Here is a 25,594-nt window from a genome sequence, read left to right on the forward strand (position 1 = left end):
TTCAGTGCATCAGATGTGTTAACTGAGCTCTGCATTAAAAAAGTGCTATAGATGAGAATGGGGGAAAAATCACCTCAAGTTAAGGATTCATTAGAATTTAGCTACTAGCAGTGAAAACTTACATCGATGAATTAGCAGAAGAATTCCATAGTTGAGATTATTTCATTTTTAGCCCATAAAAAAAAGCAGCTCTTCTCTGATATTTACTAATAGGATTGGTCCTATTGTAGATACATTCACTTTACAATAACATATTCTATAGAGTCAATCTAGGAGTTTGTAATACTTCAGTTATTTTAGACCTAAATACTGTAGCAATCTTCTGTCATTATATTTTTTAAAAATTGAATGTTTCTGAATGTCCATACAATTAAAATGACAGCACAGAAGGCACCTTAAGATTCAATTTCTCTGTCGCTCTGCCAGGCACGGTCATATCTAAACTGTTGTGGCCTAATGGAAATAAATCCGATTTTCAAAGACCTCCAGAGACATCATAGCTGGCAACCAGTTCATGGTTCAGTGACCTTTTCTGTTAACTGCGTCGTTTCTAGACTTTCTTTACATTGTTCATGCTATTATTTAGGCCCATTATCATCTTTTCTTCTGGCCTTGGTCGTTATAAAAATTGGCTGGTCCCCATACTTATTAGACGTAATCTGAAGACTTCTTACGTATCTATTCAACTAACTTATTTTCTTTAGATGAAAAAGGTCTTTTCCTCCAAACTCTGTATAATGCTTTTCCAAACATTTATCATCTTTCTGACTCATACACATGTCTCCTGAATGTAACAAGCAGATAGAAGATAAAAGAGGAATCTTCTTCCTCCTTCCCTGCCTCCCTCCCTGCCTCCCTCCCTCCCTCTTTCCTTTATTTCCTTCCTTCCTTTCTTTGACTTCCTTTCTCTCTTCTTATCTTATTTATACCTAAAGATTACTGTCTGAGCAATGTATATTCTTAGTATAAAAAAGATTTCAAAACAAATAAATACTTTAGAACACTATGATATCACATTCATAAAGGAAGAAAGTATTTTATTCTAAATGGTAGTGACTGTGTGTGTGTGTGTGTGTGTGTGTGTGTGTGTGTGTGTGTGTGTGACAGAGAGAGACAAAGGGGGGATTCTTGTCAATATACTGTTTTGATGTTTCAAAAAAGATGGATATTTTGTTCAACATATAAAGATTTCAAGTGATGAAATAATTAAAATTGATTTACCCTTAAAAATGATTGCAGTACTTTTTAATTGCAAAAATAAATTTTTCAAGCAGCATTAAGTCTGTGTTATTACCTGTTAGTTTCCAGGTCTTTTTAAAACTCTAGCTGAATATTCTTAAAATATTTTTACTATCATGAAGAATTCCTTAAGACCAGTTTATGTATATGCATGTAGTAATGATTCTGGTAGTAATGATTTTAAGTTAAACAACTATTTTTGGCAGTTTAAATGTAAAATCAAACGTATTTTGTATCCTATTGCGTATTCTTCTAAAATCAAACATATTTTGTATCCTATTGCGTATTCTTCTAAAATCAAACGTATTTTGTATCGTATTGCATATTCTTCACCAGTAACTGATTGACCAGTAGGAAAATTTGTACAGAGAGTTGGATATTGTCAGGAGGCCTAGAAGCCAGTCTATGGTGAACCGCCTGTGACTTTGAGAAAGTTCTTTAACAATTGAGGTTTTCTGTTTTCTCATGCAAAATAAGATTGGACTGTAAGTTCTAAGGTCACTTTCAGTGCCCACATTTTATAGTTTTATGAGAGACAGAAACGGACAGGCTTTTCCCCTCTCTTAGCAAGGGAAGGGACTTGGGATACAGGTGCCTGCAACCTTAAAAGCAGAAGGGAATGAAGTTGAGAAAGGCTATGAGAAGGGTTGGAGTGCAGCCTCCCATAAATGTTGAATGTTAGAAGATAATGAATGAACAGGTTCCAAGTTACTCTGCTTTTTTTTTTTTTTTTTTTCTGATTCTTTGTGCCATGTCCAATAGGACAATAATTAAAATCTGCCTGTTTCCTACAAAGGACCGTATTCTCTGTATGGAAGGGAAATCCTTTTACCTGACCTTTGGAGAAATGTAGAGAAAGGAGAACTATGGGGAAAACTTAAATAAATTCCTGTAATTTATTCTTTAGCAGAGAAAGTTAGGGATGGTAATTTTTTTCAAGTGAGTGAAAGGATTTTATATAGTCCATATTAATGAGTTCTATTTGTTTACTGAAAGTAGAACAAATGAAAGGGGGGTTAAATTCTGGACAGTGTTTCCTTTAGATAAGAGGATTCATCTCTTGATAATAAGAGTTGTTAAAAACTTAAATGACCATTCAAGATAGACTCCTCTCCAAAACCTCTGATGTTTTAGAAGCTTCTATGTTACATTATGTTATTAGATAACTTTTAAGATCCTTAATAGGCTATAAAATGTTTTTCTTTTTTTCTTTTCTTTTTTTTTTTTTTTTTTTAGACAGAGTCTTTTTTTGTCCCCCAGGCTGGAGTGCAGTGGTGCAATCTTGGTTCACTGCAACCTCCGCCTCCCGGGTTCAAGCGATTCCCCTGCCTCAGCCTCCCAAGTAGCTGGGACTACAGGTGTGTGCCACCACGCCCAACTAATTTTTTGTAATTTTAGTAGAGATGGGGTTTCACTGTGTTAGCCAAGATGGTCTCAATCTCCTGACCTCGTGATGCGCCTGCCTCGGCCTCCCAAAGTGCTGGGATTACAGGCGTGAGCCATCGCGCCCAGCCTAAAATATTTTTCAGTTATCATCTGTCATTGACGTGATATGCAAAATACATTAGTCTAAAGTTCTTAAGCCCATTGGATTTTAATTAATAAAAGGATTCTACTCCTGTGGGTTGACTGCTAGTACAAACTACAAGCAAGAAAAGGGTGCTTTAAAAATTTTAAATTAGGTAATTTCCAATAATTTTTTTGTTGTTTTTAACATACATTTTTGAAATGTTTTAGGAATTTTAAATTGCTGAAAATACATGAAAACATTTAGGAATCATTTCTCTACTTTTCTGACTTTAAGGATTTATTTTAACTGCTTCAGTCTAATGGGATCAAATTTATTTTCACAGATTAATCCAAAAGATAATCCTGTAACTTTTTGTTATCTCAGAGCTAAATTCTGTTGTTACAGTTTGTCAGGTCCTCTCTTTTGTAGTGCCTAAATATTTCTTACTGTCATTTAAAACACATCATCTGTAAGGTGTCAAGAAATGTAACCACGTTCTATCCATTCTGTGTTTTTGAGTCTGGGTGGCGTTGTAACTGGAGATGCTATAATAAACATTAAGCCTGTGTAAATGAGAAAGTTTCTTTTTAACTTTTCTAACTTGAGTAAGTGAAAAATTATACTTAGTTTTTTTTCTCTGTAATGAAAAATAAAGACATTATTTTACTCCTGTTGAAGGGAATGTGTGAATTAAAAACGTTTCTAAATTGCCTTTAAATTTTTTGTATGGTACAAAAGTATGCAAGAGAAATTTTATCTTTGTTTTATAATTGTACCACTTAACAACAACATTCTTTAGCATTTATTGAAACTATAGGAATATGTATCAGGTCTAATTAATTTTGATTTGCTGAAAGCTATGGAAGTTATTTATTTGAGTAAAATATATTGTAGATTTCTACTGGGACTATTATGAAAAAGTTCTGCATTTGACATGACAGTAATTATATTAGCTTATAAAATAGAGAGAAACAAAATAACCATTTCCAGTATTTTAAATATATATTATTTGAGCTTTCTCTATTAAGATGCCTAATGTTTCAACATTAAAAACAGAAAATGTAATTATGATTTATAGATAAGATTATAAAGTTTTCTTAGTTCTCATAATTTATTCACTTTTTTCTATGCACTATCTCAGTTAAAAAATATGCAAGAATTTAAATGCAACACCTTTTTAAAGGCTTGCTATTCAATTTATGGTCATGGGCCAGCAAAACTTGGATGCTTGTTAGAAATGCAAGATCTCCGGTCACACCCCTAACCTGTAGAATCATAATCTGTATCTTAACCAGCTCTCAGGGTGACTCATGCTTATTTGAGTATGAGAAGCATGGATTTCAGTTTCATAGAATATCGTTGGCAGGATACACCTTTTAAAAATTGAACTGATGATGAGTTGTGGGATGTAACGTTCTTTTTTCTAAAATGCTCAATTTTTGGTTTCTGTGTAGTTTTAGCAGCTAAGATTTATAATGTTTTTAAACCCATTACATATTTGTTCTCTAACCTGTCATCTGGTAGCAACATGTAAAGTTATTTTAAAATGTTTTATAATTTTATAGCTCTCATCCATTGTAGCTCTGCCATTTAATCATAGTAGAGAATTTAAGCTTCATTTCTATTTTTCTTAAATTATTCATGATTATACCTAAAATGCTAACAAATATTCATTCATGGACAGTGTGAGCCATATATTCAAATATTAACATGTTCTTTATCTTAAAAGAAGAATCATTGTTAAGTCAAATCTTATTACTTTTCTATTTCATTTTATGTTTCCTTATTTTTATTTATTCCATGTTTTCTTTTTTTGTTTTGTTTTAGTTGGGTCTGGTAAGTTGACATTTTATTGGCCATCTTCTAATCACCGTGTCACTGTGACTGGAAACTTCTCTTCCCCTTTCCATCCATACCCTTCCATGTCCTTCAACCAATCAGCCTCCATGTTTCACTTGTCATTGGCCACAAAGACAGACTGCACAGAGTAAAGTCTGCAGGAAGTATGGGTAACTGTGACAAAGAGTGAAGGTAATGGGGTTGCTAACTTTATATCTTATTAAATTAAATGTTGTGTGATCTGCATCCTTTTATTTCTTCTCTCCCAAAATAAGTGATAGGATTGTATCTTGGTTAAGTACTGTTCCAATTTATATATCGTAAGATTAAACAAAAATACATGCAGAGAATGATTTAGGTTCTTTTGGTTCAAAATATATTTGTGAATTCACATATGTCTATCTGAGTTTTTGTAACTATTGCTCTATAACAGTCATTAAAAGTCCTGTTGGTGAGTGATAGCCTTGCACTTAGGACTGTTTGCACTTTTCATTTCTGTTTCAGATTCGTTTCATTTTGTGTAGAAAATAATCCCAAGATGTGTCCCAAGTTGATCAAAATGTACTTTGATAAACATTTCTCCCCATAGAAATAAATGAGCCATCAAGTTTCTAAGTGCTTACCTTGGAGGAAGGTCCAATCATTTTATAAGGTCACTAGAAAGCAATTTTTAGATAATTTTACATGAACATGCAAAAGAGAATGCCAGAGAATAACTTTGACCCTAAAGACTCTCTCTTACTGTTTTTAAGGTAAAAAGTTACAATAGGTCTGGCATGGTGGCTCACGCCTGTAATCCCAGCACTTTGGGAAGCTGAGGTGGTTGAATCATTTGAGGCCAAGAGTTCAAGAGTAACATGTCCAACATTGCAGAACCCCATCTCTACCAAAAAATACAAAAATTAGGCATGGCGATGCACGCCTGTAATCCCAGCTACCTGGGAGGCTGAGGCAGGAGAATCGCTTGAACCTGGGAGGCAGAGGTTGCAGTGAACCTAGATGGCACCACTGCACTCCAGCCTGGGCGACAGAGTGAGACCCGGCCTCAGAAAAATAAAAAAACAAAAAATTCCAATAATATTATAAAAGTGACTTTTCATATTAATACAGATAGGATGGATTGTTCAATAATAATGTAATATCTGGATTTGAAAAAATAGGTTTCTATGTGATACCTTACAAAAATACATGTAAAAGATGAGATATAAACATAAAATAATGAAGATATAAAAGCACAGGATGATAATTAAGTTGCATATTTATATAATTTATTATGTATTATATAATCTATATTGTATAATTTTATTGATACAATAACAGAAATACCTAAATAGACTAGAAAGACTATTAATAAAATGGGAAAATACATTTGCAACATATAGGAGAAACGGCTGAAATTGTAGCCTATCAACAGTTCTTAGAAAGAAAATCTGAGTTCATGAGCACAATATCCACAACAAATCAGATACCAATGACAAGATAGTGTGAAGAAAAATATTTAACATTTCAAATCGAAAATTGTTAATTAGGAGGAGAATCTGTTGTTAGTTTGGCAAAGATGTTAATGCTCGATGTTTGTGAGGTTGGGAGAAAAAGCTATTTGTAGACTGTTAGTGAAAGTATCAGCTGATTCAAAACATTCCTGAGCATGGTTTAGCTATACTTGTTAATACATCCTGGATCTTTGCATATTTTCAGACCTTGTAACTGTACAGCTAGCAACTAATTTTGATTATACTTGTCAGAAAGATGTTAACATTACCATTATTTTTAACAGTGAATATTAGAAATAATCTAAATTTAAAACAACTGAGATTGGTTCAGTAATTAAAGGTAATTTGCTTATTGTTTATTAAAAACAGTCCTTAAAATGATTTTTTGTTAGTATGACCCAATTTCTGTGGCAGAAGTATGGGTAGGTTTTCTCTTCTTCCCTTTTGTCTAATTTTCCAAATTTTCATCCCTGAACATAAATGATCTTGGTAACATGATTACGTATTTTTGATTACGGCAAATTTAAATTAAAATTGTAGCTTTCAAAAAACATTCCAAACTTTCATCATAAACATTAAGTGGGCACATTTAATGAATGACCTTCTCACTCTAAATAGATAGATAACAATGACAGATTGATAGATAGAAGCATATTTAGGTCATTAAATTATTTTTCTTAGAGATACATCTACTACAACTGATATTTTAAAACACATGTAGAAGAGGGTTTTTAAAAGTTATGTTTCTAAGACATATCTTGTGGCTGATGTCACTGTTGATGTTGGCTTCAGAATATGCCTACAAAATACAGTAAATTTGTTTCCAGGCAAATATCCTGTGTGGAAGGATTGCTTCAGGATGAATGTAGTTAGCATAAGGGTTTGTATTCCTTGTTCTGAAGTAAGTCTTTGAGGTTTGAGGAGAACTGGCATTTTATAAAAGAAACATAGATTCTGGCACACATTCTTAAACATGCTTCTGAGATTTAGGAAAGAGACCACCCGAAGTTTTTTACTTAACTGAGTGGTTTGAACATTTATATTTTCCTACTCAAATTCCCTGCATATTGGAAAGTCATATTCTCCCCCTCATCTAATTAATCACTTGGATTTCTTTTGCTGAAGCAAACCAAACTCCAGTCTGAATTTAGTTTATTATCCAGTCAATCCTTTCAATTTCTTGGTCTGATTTTGACATCAATTATTCCAGCCCTTGATTAAGGAATAGAATGCTCCTGTATGGATTTGTGCTGGAGGAAAATCCCTGAGCAGTGATGCACTTGCCTATTATTATACCTGGGTAATGATAGTGTTTGCTAAATTCATGAGTAAGCCATTCAATTACAATCACAGTTTTAAAAAAATTATAAGCTAGAACTTCAGTGTTACCAAATTGAACTTAAACTGTATTTCCTAACTTTGTATTTTCTTCCCTGTAAGTTAGAGGACGTTTGAAAGCCTTTGACCTGATTTTTCAGGTCTCCTATAATTTTCTAGTCAAATGTTATAATTTCTACTAAACCTCAATTTAAAAAAAAAAAAGAGTATAGAAAAAGGAACACTAATCTAGAAGCTAGGAGTTCTAATTACTTTCTTCAATTTTGCCACCATACAATCATCAAGTCGTTTTACATGTACTTTTTTTTTTTTAAGGGGCTTTATATTTGAAATATATACGTGTTTTTAATATGCATATTAAGTAGCTTTTAACATTTCTTTATGACCTGTAAATTCAAATACCCAGATTTAGGGACATTTCAGCTATTTTATTAAAATTTATAAATTTATAAAATCTATAACTTTATTTTATATATATTAAAATATATTTTACATATATCTGTATATTAGATGCAACTGACCAAGAAGTTGTAAGTCAAAGAAAAGTATCTTTTCCAATACTGACCTTCTTTAGCAAAGAAATTATACTCTTGTGAGCAGACTGATGACGTTTGTGAACATAATCTGAATATAATTTGATTCGTATTCACATTAAGGAGTTTCCCTAAGTGATTGATTTAAGTAACTCAACATACTTTTAAAGAGAAGGTTGGAAATAGTGTAAAAGTCTTAAAAAGTAGAGTAGACAAACCCTGTCCTGCAGAAACTATTAAATGTCGCTTGAACCATTTGTGCACTTCAGTTGAAACTGAGACAAGAGAGGAGAATAATTAGGTGTTTCAGACAGCTGATAAGAAATGGATTTGAAAAGTGTAAACAGTAGGTAAAAAGATTTACATTCTGTGCACATTTTTCCAAGCCCAAAGCTCAGCCCAAAAGCAAATACCTTTTTTTTTTTTTCCAGAAGTGACTCCATCAGCACACCTAACGTTTTCAGCTACCATTGTATTCAATGTAATTGACACAATTTTCTGACACTATTTACTGCTGGATGAAGTAGCCATTTAAATCGGTCTAAATCAAACAGTTTGGACAAAGCCGGCAGTATTTATAATGTCAGGATGAGCAGATGTTTCAAATTTGCGCTCATTTCCATATATATTCTGTTTGAACATGCCCTTGCCTATGTAAATGAAAGAGGCATTTCACTCCACTCTTGCTTTATATTCATTTCTATTCAAATAATTGGACTGAAGATTTTAAATGGTTATAATTTGCATGGTAGCATTTCAGGAGATTTTGAGTTAAAGTAATTTTAAGACCTTCCTGCATCAGGAGATCCTTGTGTGTATGATTAAAACTCGTTCACCTTTAAGCAGATCTAAAGGAGAAAAGGTAATATTTATTCATAAAAAATTCAGGTATCCTTAGAATGGATAGGGTCAAATTGTAGCTTTAGAATTCTTTTCAATATGTGGGTTAATCTTAGAAGGTCAGGTAATAAAAAACTTCATATAACAACTCGGTTTCATTCTCTAACCATGAACTTAACATTTAGTTGCAAATTAAGGACAAGAATTGATATATCATTACTGTTTTACATAACATGCTGTATAAAATAACAGCAGCACTTAGAATATAAGTGATTGTCTCAATTAGGACAATAACTACGTGCTTTTAATTCAGTGTAATTTGTTTCATCTCCTTTAGAACCTCCACATTTTGTCGTGAAACCCCGTGACCAGGTGGTTGCCTTGGGACGGACTGCAACTTTTCAGTGTGAAGCAACTGGAAATCCTCAACCAGCTATTTTTTGGAGGAGAGAGGGGAGTCAGGTACAACCTTTTCCTAATTTTTTTTAAATCAGCAAAGATGGTTGCCAAGATGTATGAGAAGAGAAACCAACATATTACTTAGTCATGCAGCTGTCACGTTAAGAGAACTGGGAAATCTCTGAGTGCCCAGAACATTTTAGCGATGAGAAGGAAGACAAAATTTTCTTTACTGCTTGAATTCTGAAAGCAATTTTCTCTGCCTAGTTTTGGTACACAAGGTAGTATATAAAGTTTACCTTTATTTGTAGGTCAGCCACATTAAAAAGAAAAACACTTTTTTCTCAATATTATCCAATTAATTATTATTTATATTATTCAGGTATCTGGAATTATATATTAGAAGAGATTTATGTACATTTAAAACAGATGATAATTATTCAGTGATTTCTCTGAAAGCTTCAGGAGTCTGAACTGCCTTCTGAATCATTAACCTATATGAAATTATCTTTAACAGAGATGTTGTGTTAAATATAATTTGTTATATTCAAATGTGTTGAAAATATCACGTGCTGTCAACATTTGCTATAAAATCTAACTCTCTTTTATGAACTTCAATTTTGTATATGTATGGAAACTGAAATACAGAAATGTATACTCTTTTAAACTCTTAAGTTCATTATTGGACTTCAGTTTAATAAACAGGAAATCTTAGAAGAGTTTAAAATATCTTTTTGTCTCATCTCTTAATGATTAGCCTTCAGTAAAACAAAAACGTGACTGGGCACAGTGACTCATGCTTGTAATCTCAGCACTTTGGGAGGCTCAGGCAGGAGGATCACTTGACCTCAGGAGTTTGAGACTAGCCTAGGCAATATAGTGAGCCCTCATCTCTACAAAACATTAAAAATAAACAACTAGTGGGGCATGGTGGGAGTGTTTCTAGTCCCAGCTCCTCTGGAGGCTGGGGCAGGAGGATCACCGGAGTCCCTGAGGTAGAGACTGCAGTGAGCTGTGATTGCATCACTGCACTCCAGCCTGGGTGAAAGAGCGAGACACTGTCTCAGAAAATAAGTATGTAAAGCAGAACGTTTCCCTCCACTTGTTTCTGATATGTGTAAATAAACAATTCTCATTCATTTTTAACACTTATTCCTGACCTTTTTTTTATTTTGCTTAAATCAGTCATGGGTGTTTGTTTCATGGTCTTGCTTCTAATGTGTTATTATAAAAAACAGGTCAATGGCCGGGCGCGGTGGCTCAAGCCTGTAATCCCAGCACTTTGGGAGGCCGAGACGGGTGGATCACGAGGTCAGGAGATCGAGACCATCCTGGCTAATATGGTGAAACCCCGTCTCTACTAAAAAATACAAAAAAACTAGCCGGGCGACGAGGCGGGCGCCTGTAGTCCCAGCTACTCGGGAGGCTGAGGCAGGAGAATGGCGTAAACCCGGGAGGCGGAGCTTGCAGTGAGCTGAGATCCGGCCACTCACTCCAGCCTGGGCGGCAGAGCAAGACACCGTCTCAAAAAAAAAAAAAAAAAAAAAAAAAACAGGTCATTTACTGACTGCATTTAATATTTGGTAGGGAATGCTATCAAGTTCACCTTTTCTTCCACTTTGGTAGCCAAATATTGATTTGATTATGGTATATAGGCCCTTATTTGAATTCTAGTAACTTGGTAGGTTCTAACACATTGCATTTGGCCTCAAAGAACTAAATTTGCTGAAATCAAATTATAGACAAGAAAGAATGAAATATTTCAATAGGGCAGGAAGAATTTTAGTGCATTTTAGAAGGAAATCTTTGTAGCAGTGATAGTAAATCCACTGGAACGTCTTCATAAAGGAGTAATATTTTGATGATTCATTTAAGTTATTTAAACATTGGATCAAATTTCCAAATAATTTAGGTTTTGTTCAATATTCCAACTCACTTTTCCCTAAAATGTTGTCATTGGACATATATCCATGGAATAGTAGTTAAAACCTTTATAAAATAATGTATATTAAAAGGCACCAAAACTTTTTAAAAGAATTAATTTTGTTGTGGTAGGGAAAATGTTACTATTTTTTATTTCATAAAATTCAATAACATGATCTGTTATTTTATGTGACATATACACTAACTCTAAGAAGCGTGATCTTTTAATTAAATTCAACATATGAATTTTAGAAAATCCATAACAGATATTCTCACCAATTAACAAGAAAAACAAGATATATGTTAAAAGTTTGGTATAGGTTACTGAACTTTTACAATGGATAGCTAACAGAAATGCTTATTGTGGTGCCAAAATGGTATCGTATCCTTGATTTTAATTTGTCAGAATTTGTTTACATATTAATTCTTGAATATATTAAAGGTTTTAAGATTAATAATCCTAGTAGTCATATATAGGTGAAGCAAGACTTTTGTCTTTGTTTTGCTAAATAGGTCAACATTTTTTACTATAATGATAGTTAATATTCTTATATATCTAGTATTGCTTAAAAACAGATAGAAACATATATATCAATCTTGAGAGTTACTTAAATTTTCAAATGACCCTATATGAGGTTAGATTATTAAACATTGTATGTGTATATGTGTACATATGTAGATGTTTATGTGCACGGACGTGTATGTATGTAGGCATGTGATGGAAGCCTATTTAGCTTATTTTTGCATGTGTATATATAGAGATAAATATGCATATGTGTATGTATACTTTTATATGTATGTTTTTAAATGTAAATGTATAAATGCCAAAATACTGGAACCTAACAACCTATTTTTATTTTTCTCCATCCCAATTCCTGGGTTCTAGAATCTACTCTTCTCGTATCAGCCACCACAGTCATCCAGCCGGTTTTCAGTCTCCCAAACTGGTGACCTCACAATTACTAATGTCCAGCGATCTGATGTTGGTTATTACATCTGCCAGACTTTAAATGTTGCGGGAAGCATCATCACAAAGGCGTATTTGGAAGTTACAGACGGTAACGTGTAGCACATTTTATTTCAAGATATCCAAGTTTGGCTTAGGATCCAAAGCGGGTGCCCATAGATATATTTATTCCCAACTTTATAGCTTTTTATGGCCATTTTGGTGTAAAACCTAAGAGAGTGTTGATACAATAAATTCAAAATTATTCTTACTTTAACCTAAATGTATGATAAATTCGTAGCATTCAGTCAGATTCATAAAAACATAGCAATTATCTAAGGAGAAGTTTGTACTAAATGACTGCATATAAGAATATATCTATGTTTTGGAAAACAAAAAAATATTTTGTAGTATCTTAGTGTAAATTGCCATCTCTTCTCTTTCCTCTATCATTTGGGAGATAAGATGAATTTTTAGGTCATAAGTCCAAAATCTAATAGCTCACTACTTACAATAATGAACAAGTTTTCTTTAATGTGGTTTTATTCTATCAACTCCCCTAAACACGCTCGATTAATGCCAAACCTATTATAAAGACACAGTGCTGAACAAAATCTCCAAACTGTAAGATGGACAGTAGTGATAATTTGAGAAGAAGAAGATGAAAGAAGAAGAAAAAAACACACATAAGTATGTTTTATTCTCTCTCTATATATATATGGGAAATATTTCTTCCTGGTCATTCTCTTAATGATGGTTTTAGGGATTAAGTAGTTAATTTTGCTGAAAACCAATTTTTTTATGATTAGTGCTTTTACTGTTCTGTCCTACTTTGAGACCATGAAAATATTCTTCTATGTCTTCTTCTAGAAGTTTTATTATTTACACCTTTGAGATGCAAATTTTTGATCTATCTTGAGTTAATTTTTGTATATGGTATGAGTTCAAAGTCAAAATTCTTTTCATTTCCCCCATATGAAAACTGATAATTCCAGCATAACTTACTGGAAAGACTATCCTTCCTCCACTGAATTGCAGTGGCATCTTGTCACAATTCCAATAAACATAGATTTGTAGGCCTATTTCTGGTCTATTTATTCTATTTGATGCCACCCAAAATGCTAGGATTACAGGTATGAGCCACCACACCCGGCCCATATGTTGTTAACTATTGTAGCTTTATACTAAGTCTTAAAAACTGATAGTAAAAGTCTCCACCTTTCTTTTCTTGTTTTGGGTTTGCTATTGAAGATCATCAACATTTTCTTACAAATTTTAAAATAAACTTGTGAAAATCACATGTACACACCCACTCCCTAAACAAACAAAAAATCTGAATATTTAATTTTGATTTTATTTAAATTGTTGAATAACTTAAGAATTAACATCTTAATCTGAGTCAATTCAGGGAATCAGTATATATCCTACAAATATCTCCCAGTTATTTAGGTCTTTAATTTCTCTCAGCAGTGGTTTGGAGTTTCAAGAGTAAAGACTTCGCAGATATTTTAAGGTGTTTCATGATTTTGATGAATATATATATTTATATATGTATACACACAGTCATATCAAAAATATATACACAGTCACATCAAAAATCATATATACTATCTTTAATATATAGAAATAAAATTATAATAATATAATTTTATTGTTGTATGAGGCAAGTGCTTGAATGTACAATTGACTTTTTTATGTTAACCTTGTGTCCAGCAACTTTGCTAAATTCACTCATTTTTAATAGTTTGTAGGTAGATTATTTTGAAATTGTTATGTACAAAATGTGTCAGCTGCACATAAAAAGTTTTAACGTCTTTCTTTCAATATTTATACCTTTTATTTCTTTTACTTGTCCTACATTGCCTCTGACCTCCAATATCGTGAGCAGAATTGGCATTAATGGATATATTTTTCTTGATCCTAACATCAGGGGGAAATCATTTAATATTTTACCACCAGATACAGTGTTGGCTAGGACTTTTGTAGATGTCTTTGAATTTCAAGAAGTTCTGGAGGAATTTGTTAAAACATCAGTTTCATTATTTTCTTTTCTAGTGTTCTCAGGATAAGTGTATATTCCTTAATGGCTTTACCGTTCGTTATCTGCCCTCGCTGCAGATTCAGTTCTGAACACTGTATTGCTCACGTGCCCTAATCATTGTGCTTGCCGTGCTTCTCCATCTTAAGTCTTCTGCACGTTGTTTCCACCAACGTGAAACTTCATTTCCTCCAAGAAGCATTCCCTAACTCTTCAAATTCAGGTTCTATCCTCCAGCCCCTGCAATACATACATAGACTGCATCCTCTACTTGTTTGTGTTCTGTGTATTTTCCTGTGTTCTTCATAAGACATGAAACTCCATGAAGGCACGAGCTATGTCTCTCTAGTCCGATGCTTGCTGGTATCCAGCCAAGATCTCTCATGTGGCAAAAATCTCAGTAAGTGAGAATTCAACGCTGGGATTGTCTCTCTCAAAACTCAAACTCTTACCCCTGTAGATGATACATATTATACATGTACTGGCTCCGATAAGCTAGAAGGACATAAAATATTTTTATAATGTCTTAAGTACATTACAACCATTAAATAATGATCGTGAAAGCCATATAGTGAATTTGATAATGACTGCTATAACCCATATATAGAGACATTAGAACATAGAATGGCACATACATTAATAATTGCAACTTTGTAAAGCAACTTATATATAGGTATACATTAAAAAAGATTTTAGAAAGCTGTGCTAAAGTAGTCTCAAATATCACCAGTTTTTATAATTATAATTTAAAGCAAAGGTTTTTATATGCCAACTGGCATGACATTATCACAAATTGCTTGTATTTGTGAGACTAGATCATGCGTAGAACTTTTATTAAACTATAAAAAACAAAATCTCTAAATATCTGTGAATTTGGGAGTCATCCCTCCTAGCCAGTTCAACAGTAAATGTTCTGTTTCACCCTGCACACTCGGGGGGTTTTAAGGTGATTTTGTGTTTGCTGTTTTTACACTGTTTTTAAAGTTTTGTTTGCTTTATTTTGGAGCTTATTGATATTGTGAAAACAACTGAACACTGTGGTCTCATTCTTCATGGGTAAAACTAGAATTATTGCCAGTGCTGGAAATAGCAATATTTATACGTTAGCCAGTCCAGAGGATGGCTAGTAGGCTGAGTACTTTGGGGATATTATTTGTCTTTAGCTTCTTGACCTTCTTTACTGTTTGCAAACAGAGCAAAGACAAAGGCAGAATAAAACATGAAGCATGGAAGTAGCAGCTGCCTTTAAAATGTTGTGTTGACTGTAGCTGTGGTCTATCTCTAATAGCATTTGACTCAGAAACATACAAATTCATGTCTTCTATTTAACTGAACATCTTTCTTCTCTTTATTATAATATTAGAATGTAAGAAAACAAAGTTAATGATTACTACATAATGTATAAAATTTAAAGTCATTTGTATTCATCTCACAAAATTCAGAGATACGTAGTGCATAGAGTGTTATATTTTATTTAGAAAAGTGATTTGCCATAGACTTCATGATCATTACTTTGAAGTGCCAAATTACTATAATCTGATTATATACCCTTATTTTGGAGGGATTTTGAAGTCTTTCATTAAATGTGGGGAAAAGATAACTAAACTTTTATAAACTTGTATAACCCTGCTGTAAAATATATATATATATAATATATATTATATATAACTTATGTATTATATATATAATATATATTATATATAACTTATGTATTATATAATATATATTTTATTTTATATATTTTAGAATATATTTTAAATATATTCTTAATATATTTTATTTTATATATTGTATAATATATAAATATTGCAGGTTTACACCACCTGTTGTACCTGTTACACTGCTTATACCATCACTGCCTCCACCACTATTATTTTTATACTGACAATAATGAGCTGCCGTGACTAATAACAAGTTATAGGATAAGCTTACATAGGGCCAGGCACTATACTAGAAACTTTTCACGTATGAACAATTTCAGATCTAACCATATTTTACCAGTGAGGAATCTGAGGCACTGAATGTGAAGATGTGTACCCAGATTACAATGATAAGTAGCAGAACTAACATGTTTGCATCTCCGATAAGGTAGCTACTTACCATATGGGGCAATTTAAGTTTGAATTTAAATGACTTAAAATGAAATAAAATTGCATATCCAGTTCACCAATTACTCTAGCTACTTGGAGCTATTGGCTAATATATTGGAGAGTAGATATGGAACATTTCCATTGTATGGCACTAACATTTTCTGACTCCAAAGTCATTGCATTTAATCGTTTGTTAAACATTGCTGATTCTTAAACACTTCCTATTTTACTTCTGGATAATTCAATCTAATAATTCTAGTAGAAGATCCTAGACCTGAATATGAGGTTTGTCTCATTCTAAATTAAGGTTTGACTCATAAATGCAGTACATTCTTTGGTGTCTGTAAGTGTACACATTTTACGAGTATTTTATTCTACTTCATGACATCAAAAACTTTAGTTTCTCTACCTGAAAACATCAGATTGCTTTAATGTACTCTAAACATTTCTCTTCTTTTTTTTTTTTTTTTTTTTGAGACAGGGCCTCACTCTGTCACCCAGGCTGGAGTGCAGTGGCCTGATCAAAGCCCACCACTGCAGTTTAAACCTCCTGGGCTCGGGTGATCCTCCCACCTCAGTCTTTCAAGTTGCTGGGACTATAGGTGCACGCCACCATGGCTGGCTAATTTCTTCTGTGTGTGGAGATGGGGTTTTGCCATGTTACCCAGACTGGTTTTGAACTCCTAGGCTTAAGCAATCCACCTTCCTTGGCCACCCAAAGTGCTGGATTACAGGCGTGAGCCCCAGTGCCTGGACAAATCTTTCATCTCTGATTTACATAATAGTTTGTTGTTGTTGTTTTACCAAAGAGGACACTAGCGATACTACAGTACATATATATGTCAGCCTTTTGCAGTTAGCCAAGCACTCGCTTATCTGTTCCATGTAACTATGCATAACAATGCCCTTCCTGAGCTATTTAGAAAAACATATTATTATGCTTAGTTTGTGGATTTAAAACAATACAAAACTGAGGCTTAGAGAATCTAAGGAACTTGCCCAAAGACATATGGCAGATGCTAGAGCTGATCCTTTTCTTTTATTGCTTTATTTTTGTTAAGTATGCATTGTATTATAAATTATATGGAAACAAGGACATCACTAACTGGGTGGGGATGGAATGGGGAGGTGTGGATGACACTAAATAAAATAACAAATATCAAAGAACCGTAAGGGCAAAGAACACTGAATATATTCCCAGATATTGGATTGTTTCTAAATATGGTAAGACTATCAAATTTAAACCATCCTTCTATTAGACTTAATTATAATCAGTTGTAAAGAATACTCCTGCCAAGTTTCAAAGTCTAGCCTTCTAATTCACCCCTTGGTATTGCAAACTTCACCCTAGTAACCAAGACATAGAAGAGAATTGGAAGATTAGAGTGGAAATGCACTCGATTGCTTTCCTGTTTATCTTTTCTTTTTCTTTTTCTTTAATTTGCATGCACAAAACTAATATTTATCGCATGACAAATGAGGAGCAAATTGAAGTGTGACTCCAGCTTGTGGAAATCTTTGGTGCATAAAACTTCGAACATGACAGATCCAGCTTTGAAAATTATTGCCTCCAAAATTTAGTTACTCTGGCAACCAGTTTTCTTTAACCAGGCAACTTAGAATCTTTCTTTGTACATTCGTGTCTTTAAAAAATTTTTCATTAACATCCAGAATTTTCAAGTTGATTAATTAAAGAAAATTTCTGAAATTTAGTTTTTAAGTCATTAAAAAAAAAAAAAAAAAAACTGTAGAGTTTCATATAAATTGCCTAAATCAGGGGATGGGAATGCCTCTTCAGCGTAGGATTTATTCTAGTTCCAACACAGTTGTTCTGTGTTTTCCCCTACAAAGGACTTCATGCCAGGTAAAGGTTTTAGATTTTAGACTTTTTTCATGTAATCATAGGGATAATTGTATTTACACATAATAAAATTGCCTCTCGTTATTTTCCGTAGTACATTATAACTATTATCTAAGGTAACAGAGTTAGCAGAGAAACGTTCCCAATCCTATTAAATCCAGTAGAGAAGCACGGTATTTGCCAAGTTAGAACATCATTTTGACTTGTCTCTTTGGATCAGCCAACCAACAATGTATTTGGGCAATTTTCCAGTTTCTTTGAATTCATTACAATTGAGTAATTTTCTCCCATGTATATTGTAATAGAAAGAATTACAAGATAAAAAGACACAGGGAACTCAATCATACTGATTTACTAAATTATGAAAATCCAATGCAGTTTTTTGGATCCAAAATTGTTAAACATGCTGATATGGTATCATGTTTCTTTTTTTCTGTTGTAAAAACAGTTAGGAAATGTTAGTTTGGCTTTGCTTCATTTATTAAAATTTCTCTCATATGTTTCCTTGAGAGGAATGTTTTTTTGTTGTTGTTATGTTGTGTTTTTTCATATTTTTAAGTTTAAAAAGTACAGTATACCATTATCACAACTCTGTATCTACTTCACCATCCACAATCCGAATTCCTGAGCTCTTTAAATAGGCCTCTTGACAATGCAGCCAGCGCAGTGAGTGGTTGGTCATTCGAACGTAGCACATTGTATCTCCTTTTAATATTCTGAATCCGTGCATCCTATAAATGCATTTTGAATAATGCATGTCTCCTACTTTAATTCCTTGTTTAATTATCTTTAGTTTGTTTCAAAGCCTAGAGCAACTGCGGTTGCTTGGATGATTAGAAAATTGCTTCCAGTTGCAGAAATCTATTTCCTGTTGTTTCTTCTGGCAGTGATTGCAGATCGGCCTCCCCCGGTTATTCGACAAGGTCCCGTGAATCAGACTGTAGCTGTGGATGGCACTTTAGTCCTCAGCTGTGTGGCCACAGGCAGTCCAGTGCCCACAATTCTGTGGAGAAAGGATGGAGTCCTCGTTTCAACCCAAGACTCTCGAATCAAACAGTTGGAGAATGGAGCGCTGCAGATCCGATATGCTAAGGTACCTGGGAATGGCACCTGGGATTTCTTGTTTGTTTCACTTTGTTTCTGCCTCCAACAACTGGCATTGAAATTTCAAACTTTGCAGTTAATGAAATGCTAAATGAAGAGTAGTAATATATTTTTAATTTGATGTTTTATTTTTTTCAGATATTTCATTGTATATGTTTGAGATGATTTAACTCATAATTCAGTCCATGGCAGGTGATTTAAGGTTATATGGAGGAGAAGAAAAAAAAAGGATTTCTGAGAACCTACCGAGGAAACTAGATGAGGGTTTGTGAGAGAATAAATGTCTTCAAAGTAGTGGTATGATGTAGTCCTTCCATAAGGCATCTTTTAAGATATTTCCCTGTATCATTTTATGTGCAACTATACTTCGATAGTTGTTCTATTGTAAGTATTTGTTTCGTCATTTTGCAATGGCAAAACTATATATGCAACAAAAGCCATAAAGTAATGTACACACTGAGTGTACAATTTAAATCAGAATGCTAAATGATGGAAAACCCACAGGTTTGTAGGAATCATTTAAGGATTTACTTTCACAGGGCATCACATCCCATGCCTGCTCTTTCAGGACTTTATTGTTTTGATTTTTCTTCTTTTTTTAGGTCAAGATCAGACCAGCTCCTGAGGCGTATGAAAGAATGGTCCCAACAGCAATAAACATAACTTTCTGTTGCTTGATTTCCTAGCGTGGGTGGTTCCTTTGGAGTACGGGATCAGCATCACAGTTCACTTTAAGTGCCACAACGGTTAATATGTTGTGCTACTTTGTGACTTGGTTATTGCAATTGCCAGAGCAAGATGACAACATTCTTTCTTTATCAGATGTTACTTGAAGACGGTGATTAGCTTGAGCAGAAGTGGATGGGTTTATTCTGCTGCTGCTGATCTCACATTTGAACGTGTGACCTGTTTGCTCTCTGTCAGTCAGTGTTTAAAGGGGAGCGAGAGTGCTCATTCCAACTCGAGTTTGGCTTCGTGCTTCTTACACTGCCTTAAGTTACAGGTTTTAAAACCCGGGAAAGTCAATCTTTTAAGAAAAAATTCTGTGATTCCCATCCTTTTTCTGTTGATCTCATATATCCATATAGGTATAACTGATAAAATATGAAGGCAAGAATAGCCATTGGTTAAGCTTTATCAGCCTTTTTATTATATTACTTATTAAACATAAAGATATATTTTAGCAATAAATATTAATGCTTTGAATTTGAAGAGTTGTATGCCTTACCTTAGGAATTATTGTCCCTGAGACTGATGATAATATATGCTAATGCAATTAAATATTTCTTATTCTACCATTAGAACGATCATATAAAATCTCTTTTTTTCTATATTGAGGTAATATTTTCCCTCACATTCAATAAAAATATATTCAATTAAGGGGAAGTTTCTGGTTAGCGAATTTTAATGCAGTTATCCATATTCATGGATCACATACAAACCTGTAATTGCTTTTCCAGCCCAGCGAGTTCTTGATTTTTCCAAATGTTTATTTTTTGTCTGCCTTCTCAGCTAGGTGATACTGGTCGGTACACCTGCATTGCATCAACCCCCAGTGGTGAAGCAACATGGAGTGCCTACATTGAAGTCCAAGGTAAATTAAATGGTATATTTCCCTTAAAGTGAAGCTTAAAATGCAGTTGTTTACTTACTGGGATATTAATGAAGGAAATGTCCTGTTCCCTGAGCAGGTGTATAAATATGTTATCTGCATTTATATGCTTACCTGTGTATGTGTAAACATCTTTTATTTTGGCCTTTTTTCCCATTTTTTAGAATTTGGAGTTCCAGTTCAGCCTCCAAGACCCACTGACCCAAATTTAATCCCTAGTGCCCCATCAAAACCGGAAGTTACAGATGTCAGTAGAAATACAGTAACATTATCATGGCAACCAAATTTGAATTCAGGAGCAACTCCAACATCTTATATTATAGAAGCCTTCAGGTAGAGTGAAGGAGATGCTTCCTAGTTGTTCTTTTTTGATTCGCCATTAAATACACATGTTCTAACCTGTGTGTCTGTCCTTAGCCATGCATCTGGTAGCAGCTGGCAGACGGTAGCAGAGAATGTGAAAACAGAAACATTTGCCATTAAAGGACTCAAACCTAATGCAATTTACCTTTTCCTTGTGAGGGCAGCTAATGCATATGGAATTAGTGATCCAAGTCAAATATCAGATCCAGTGAAAACACAAGGTAAATATTGATTTACTTAACTCTGTGACACCTACTTATCCTTAGATGTTATAAATGCACAAATGACTTGTGTTCCATGCTGCAATTGTACATTTACAGTCTGTTGTTCAGGTTGCCCAAGTTGCTTAATTAATTTTTAATATGCAAACACAGTGTCTACAAACTTTATTATTTTCTGGACTAAGCATACAAACCTAAGATGGATTAACAAAGAGAACTGTTTCTCATAAAATTACAAATATACTAAGACAAAAATATGATGTGAGGAGATGGAAAGTAGAATGATGGTAACCAGAGACTGGGAAGGGTAGTAGGGTGGCTGTGGGGAGGGTGGGGAAGGTTAATGGGTACAAAAAAAATAGTTAGATGGAATGAATAAGATCTAGTATTAGATAGCAACAGGGTGACTATAGTCAACAATAATTTGTTGAACACTTTTAAATAACTAAAGTATAATTGGAATGTTTGTAACACAAAAAAAGGATAAATGATTGAGGTGATGGATACTCCATTTACCCTGATGTGATTATTAAGCATTATATGCCTAATCAAAATTTCTCATGTACCCATAAATATATACACCTGTTAGGACCCATACATTTAAAAATACGTGAATATTTGTGTATTCCATTCAATTTCCTGATTTTTAAATATAGTAACATATAGGTGTACAATCTTAGTCATATTATAATGGTATTTAAAATTAACTGAGTTTTATTTATATATAAGTTCAGTACTTATAACCTTCTGGATGAATTTTTAGATTACAGTCCTAATCAGATAATACTCTCTTGAGATCACATGAATGTAGGAGATATCTGGAAACTTGTTATTAATTCCTCTGTCCAGTTAAACTCCAACAAGCATGGAGAAAATACTTTAGGTCTTTATTTTGTTTGGCCTGTCTTTATTGTCAATTATATATGAGCCATGATATAAGAAACTTTTCAATGAAAAACACCTACATTTTGGTCAAAGCTGGGTTCGAAACACAGATAAAAGAAGAACGGACATGTTTAAAGCTACTTCTAGAACATTTAAAACCAGAAATTTTATTCCTTTGGACCAAATTTTGAGTATTCCGCATTTTATCTTTTGTGAACAGAAATTACTTTTAGCTTTTAACTGACGGATTATTTTCATCTCTCCACACTCTTGCTCATCCTATTATTTTAGTGCTCTAATAGGAGTAAAATTAATATACTGGGAAAAAAAGATGAATTTGAATCATCCTTGACCTTTTATTTTTGGGGAAAAAAAATACGTGTCATTGTAAATAAAATGTGCTTGTTTTTATATTAGTAAAGAAAGGTAATTTTAGAGGGGAATGATTCGAAGTATAAAATTATTTTCTCAACATACAGAGGGATAGTGTTTCTATCTTAAGGAAACAAAGGAAAAAAAGAAAAAAATAGACTTGGTTATTTTAATAGAAACAAGTTATACACAAGATGACTGAGACTTAAACTCCTTTGTTGCTGGTTTGGGAGAGGGGTCTGCCAGCCATGTTGCTGTTTTGTTACTTCAAGTATGTACATAAACAGTCTTTTTGGAAGCACTTCTCATTTCAGAATTTGCAGGAAAAGCACACCAAGTTGTAGAGCATGCCCACGTGTGTCTCTGGTGTGAATGTAACGCACCCATAGCTCATACTTGCTATTATGAATCACCTCTCCAGGCAGGAGCTTTACTATACTTGCAGCCTGCCTTAAGGCAGTCTGAGGTTTTTGATATTAGATACACATTTGTAAAGAACGTAGACCCAATGACAGCTGTAAAATGAATTTAAACGTTTGTCCACAGTACAATGGTCTCCAGCCAGTAGATTCTAACTGAAAGTTTTTGGCGACTGCAGGTTAACCCTGTTTTGTCCTATACTCACATGCATGATTCTGTAATATGTAACCTCATTTGTAAGTGAGGAGTGAGTTAGCGTTCTGTCTGAACATTCATTTAGTCTTTTTAACATTTCTGTCAATTTGCCTTTGTATATGCATAGCTAGCGGAACAATGTGTATAGTCTGTTCTCACGCTGCTAATAAAGAGCTGCCCCGAGACTGGACAATTTATAAAGTTAAGAGGTTTAATTGACTCGCAGTTCCGCATGGCTGGGGAGGGGAGGCCTCAGAAAACTTACAATCATGGCGGAAGGGGAAAGTAACGCGTCCCGCTTCACATGGTGGCAGGAAGAGGTGCCGAGCAGAAGTGAGCAAAGCCCCTTATCAAACCGTCAGATCTCATGCGAACTCACTCACTCTCAGGAGAACAGCAGCATGGCGGTAACTACTCCGCGATTTAATCACCTACCGAGTCCCTCCTGTGACATGTGGGGATTATGAGAACTACAGTTCAAGATGAGATTTGGGTGGGGACACAGCCAAGCCATAGCAATCCAAGTATAATGCATCCTTGTCAACTGGAAGACTGGAAACGTAGAGAAACAGGCGTACAATTGTGAAATCAAAGACATTTTTTAAATTTCAGCTCCTCAGTCTACTGGCTGCGTGGCCTTGAGCAAGTTAGTCAGCCCTTCTGAGTTTCCTGACCTTTAAAATGGGGCTGCACATACCCATTCCACAGGATTGGGCAAGGACTAAATTAACTAATCAATATATAAGTACATAAGATGCAGATTTGTGTTTTATTTTCCATAAAATCTGTTATTGGACTTGTATGTCTTTTAGTGTAAGGACTAAAAGGAAGTTCATAAAATTTGAGGGTATCATAAAACTGAGAAAGACAGCTAGTATGCCAAATGAGAGAATCAGAATTAAATATAGCTCAACAGATTGGACTGATGGGAGAGTGCTCACTATTAAAGTTAATAGAGCAAATTAAAAAGTCTGGTACTTGAACTTGGGTTTAAAAAATTAGCTGTAAAAGGATAGACTAAAAACAGCAGGCTTACGGGAGGTATATGCGTGTGTGTCAGGGCTCTCAGAATGGTCTGACTTTGAATTAAACACCCGTCTGAACCTACTGAGGGATGTAGTTGCCAAGAGAGCAAATGTAATCTTAGCTGGCACTAGAATTATGCCTGGATCAAGTAATTTTTCTCTTTTTACTTAGAACTGTTCAGTTCATGAACGGAGTAATGTGTTTGATCTGGACACTACATTTTCAGATGGACTTTTAAGAGGAGGACAATAAGGATAGTCAATGAGGCCGCACAAAAGGCTGAAAATCACATCATCTGAAAAGACATTCAGGGATCTGGGCATGGTTAGGCCAGAAAATAATAACATCAGAGCAGACATGACATCTTTTCCTTCACGTTTTAAGAAACTGCCATATGGAAGAGTTATGCTTATTCTAGCTTGAGGCAACAGCAAAGGGCCCGTGAGAAGAAGTAAAATTGAGGCACGTATCTTACCTATTCTTGGACTTCATTTGAGGCTGTATGCCCAGGATTATAACCGTAATAAGAACCTGGGGAATAACCTGCAAAAAAAATTTCACTGGAGGGAACAGAACGCGTACACAGTAAGGAGAAAAATGAGGAGTGAGGAAATTCAAGAAGGACTTGTTGGAAAGTCATTCATAAAGGAGCAGGCATAATATCTCTAACCATTTCTGGAATATGGTTGCAAAAGAATCTTCCCCAAGTGTAGATACATATGAATGAGCTGGAGTCAAAAGCTAATGGTGCACAGATGACAGGGCACAGGTTCCCTGTGCAGGAATCAGGTAGACCTATGTCATGGCCGGAGTTAGAGCCTTGTTATGTGGTGATCAACGTGTGCTTTCCCAAAGACAAGATTCGATGATGCAAGGAAGATGGGATGAGCACCTGGCAGGTGGGGGTGGTGGTCATCGTCGCTGAGATGCGGCTGTTGTTACCGTTGTTCGTTGCTGTGATTCTTCACCCATGTGTCCTGTCTGTGCATCATTCCTGAGCCCTAGTTTTAAAAGAATATGTACAGATACACAGAACATATATATCATACCTAAGGTGACATCAGTTCTTATCAATGAATGGGGCCTGGATAGTCTGCCCTCAGAGGTTGTGTATGTGAAGTTTTAACGTTGGGGGAAACAGTTGGCTGGAGCAGTTAGGTTTTCCTTAAGTCTAATTGTGAATATTGGGAAAGACCTTTTACATTGTCATACATTTCTTTCAGGAGGTAGACAACAAAAACAGTAAGAGGATCAATTTGTAAACTTCTCAAAGTTATTTTATTAGGCGTCACTTTCCCTTTTTCTCTCTGATGTGAACATTTCTATTATGATATTATAGACTCCTGT

At 34.3% G+C, this 25,594-nt stretch overlaps 1 protein-coding gene across 3 annotated transcripts in view; it reads left to right on the plus strand.

The window, feature by feature from the left end:
• ROBO1 (roundabout guidance receptor 1) overlaps window positions 1-25,594 on the plus strand; it is a 1,175,986-nt gene that overhangs the window by 1,079,042 nt on the left and 71,350 nt on the right. For 2 of the 3 annotated variants that reach the window (XM_026457251.1, XM_026457257.1), the window contains exons 7-13: window positions 4,577-4,585; window positions 9,130-9,254; window positions 12,001-12,172; window positions 18,937-19,142; window positions 20,666-20,747; window positions 20,930-21,098; window positions 21,183-21,349. In XM_026457251.1, the coding sequence (XP_026313036.1) occupies window positions 4,577-4,585; window positions 9,130-9,254; window positions 12,001-12,172; window positions 18,937-19,142; window positions 20,666-20,747; window positions 20,930-21,098; window positions 21,183-21,349 (930 nt within the window). The remainder of the gene's footprint in view (window positions 1-4,576; window positions 4,586-9,129; window positions 9,255-12,000; window positions 12,173-18,936; window positions 19,143-20,665; window positions 20,748-20,929; window positions 21,099-21,182; window positions 21,350-25,594) is intronic. The other variant, XM_026457249.2, reaches the window with a different exon arrangement.

Source organism: Piliocolobus tephrosceles, chromosome 2, assembly GCF_002776525.5.
Source record: "Piliocolobus tephrosceles isolate RC106 chromosome 2, ASM277652v3, whole genome shotgun sequence".
In the NCBI taxonomy this organism is placed as follows: Eukaryota; Metazoa; Chordata; class Mammalia; order Primates; family Cercopithecidae; genus Piliocolobus; species Piliocolobus tephrosceles.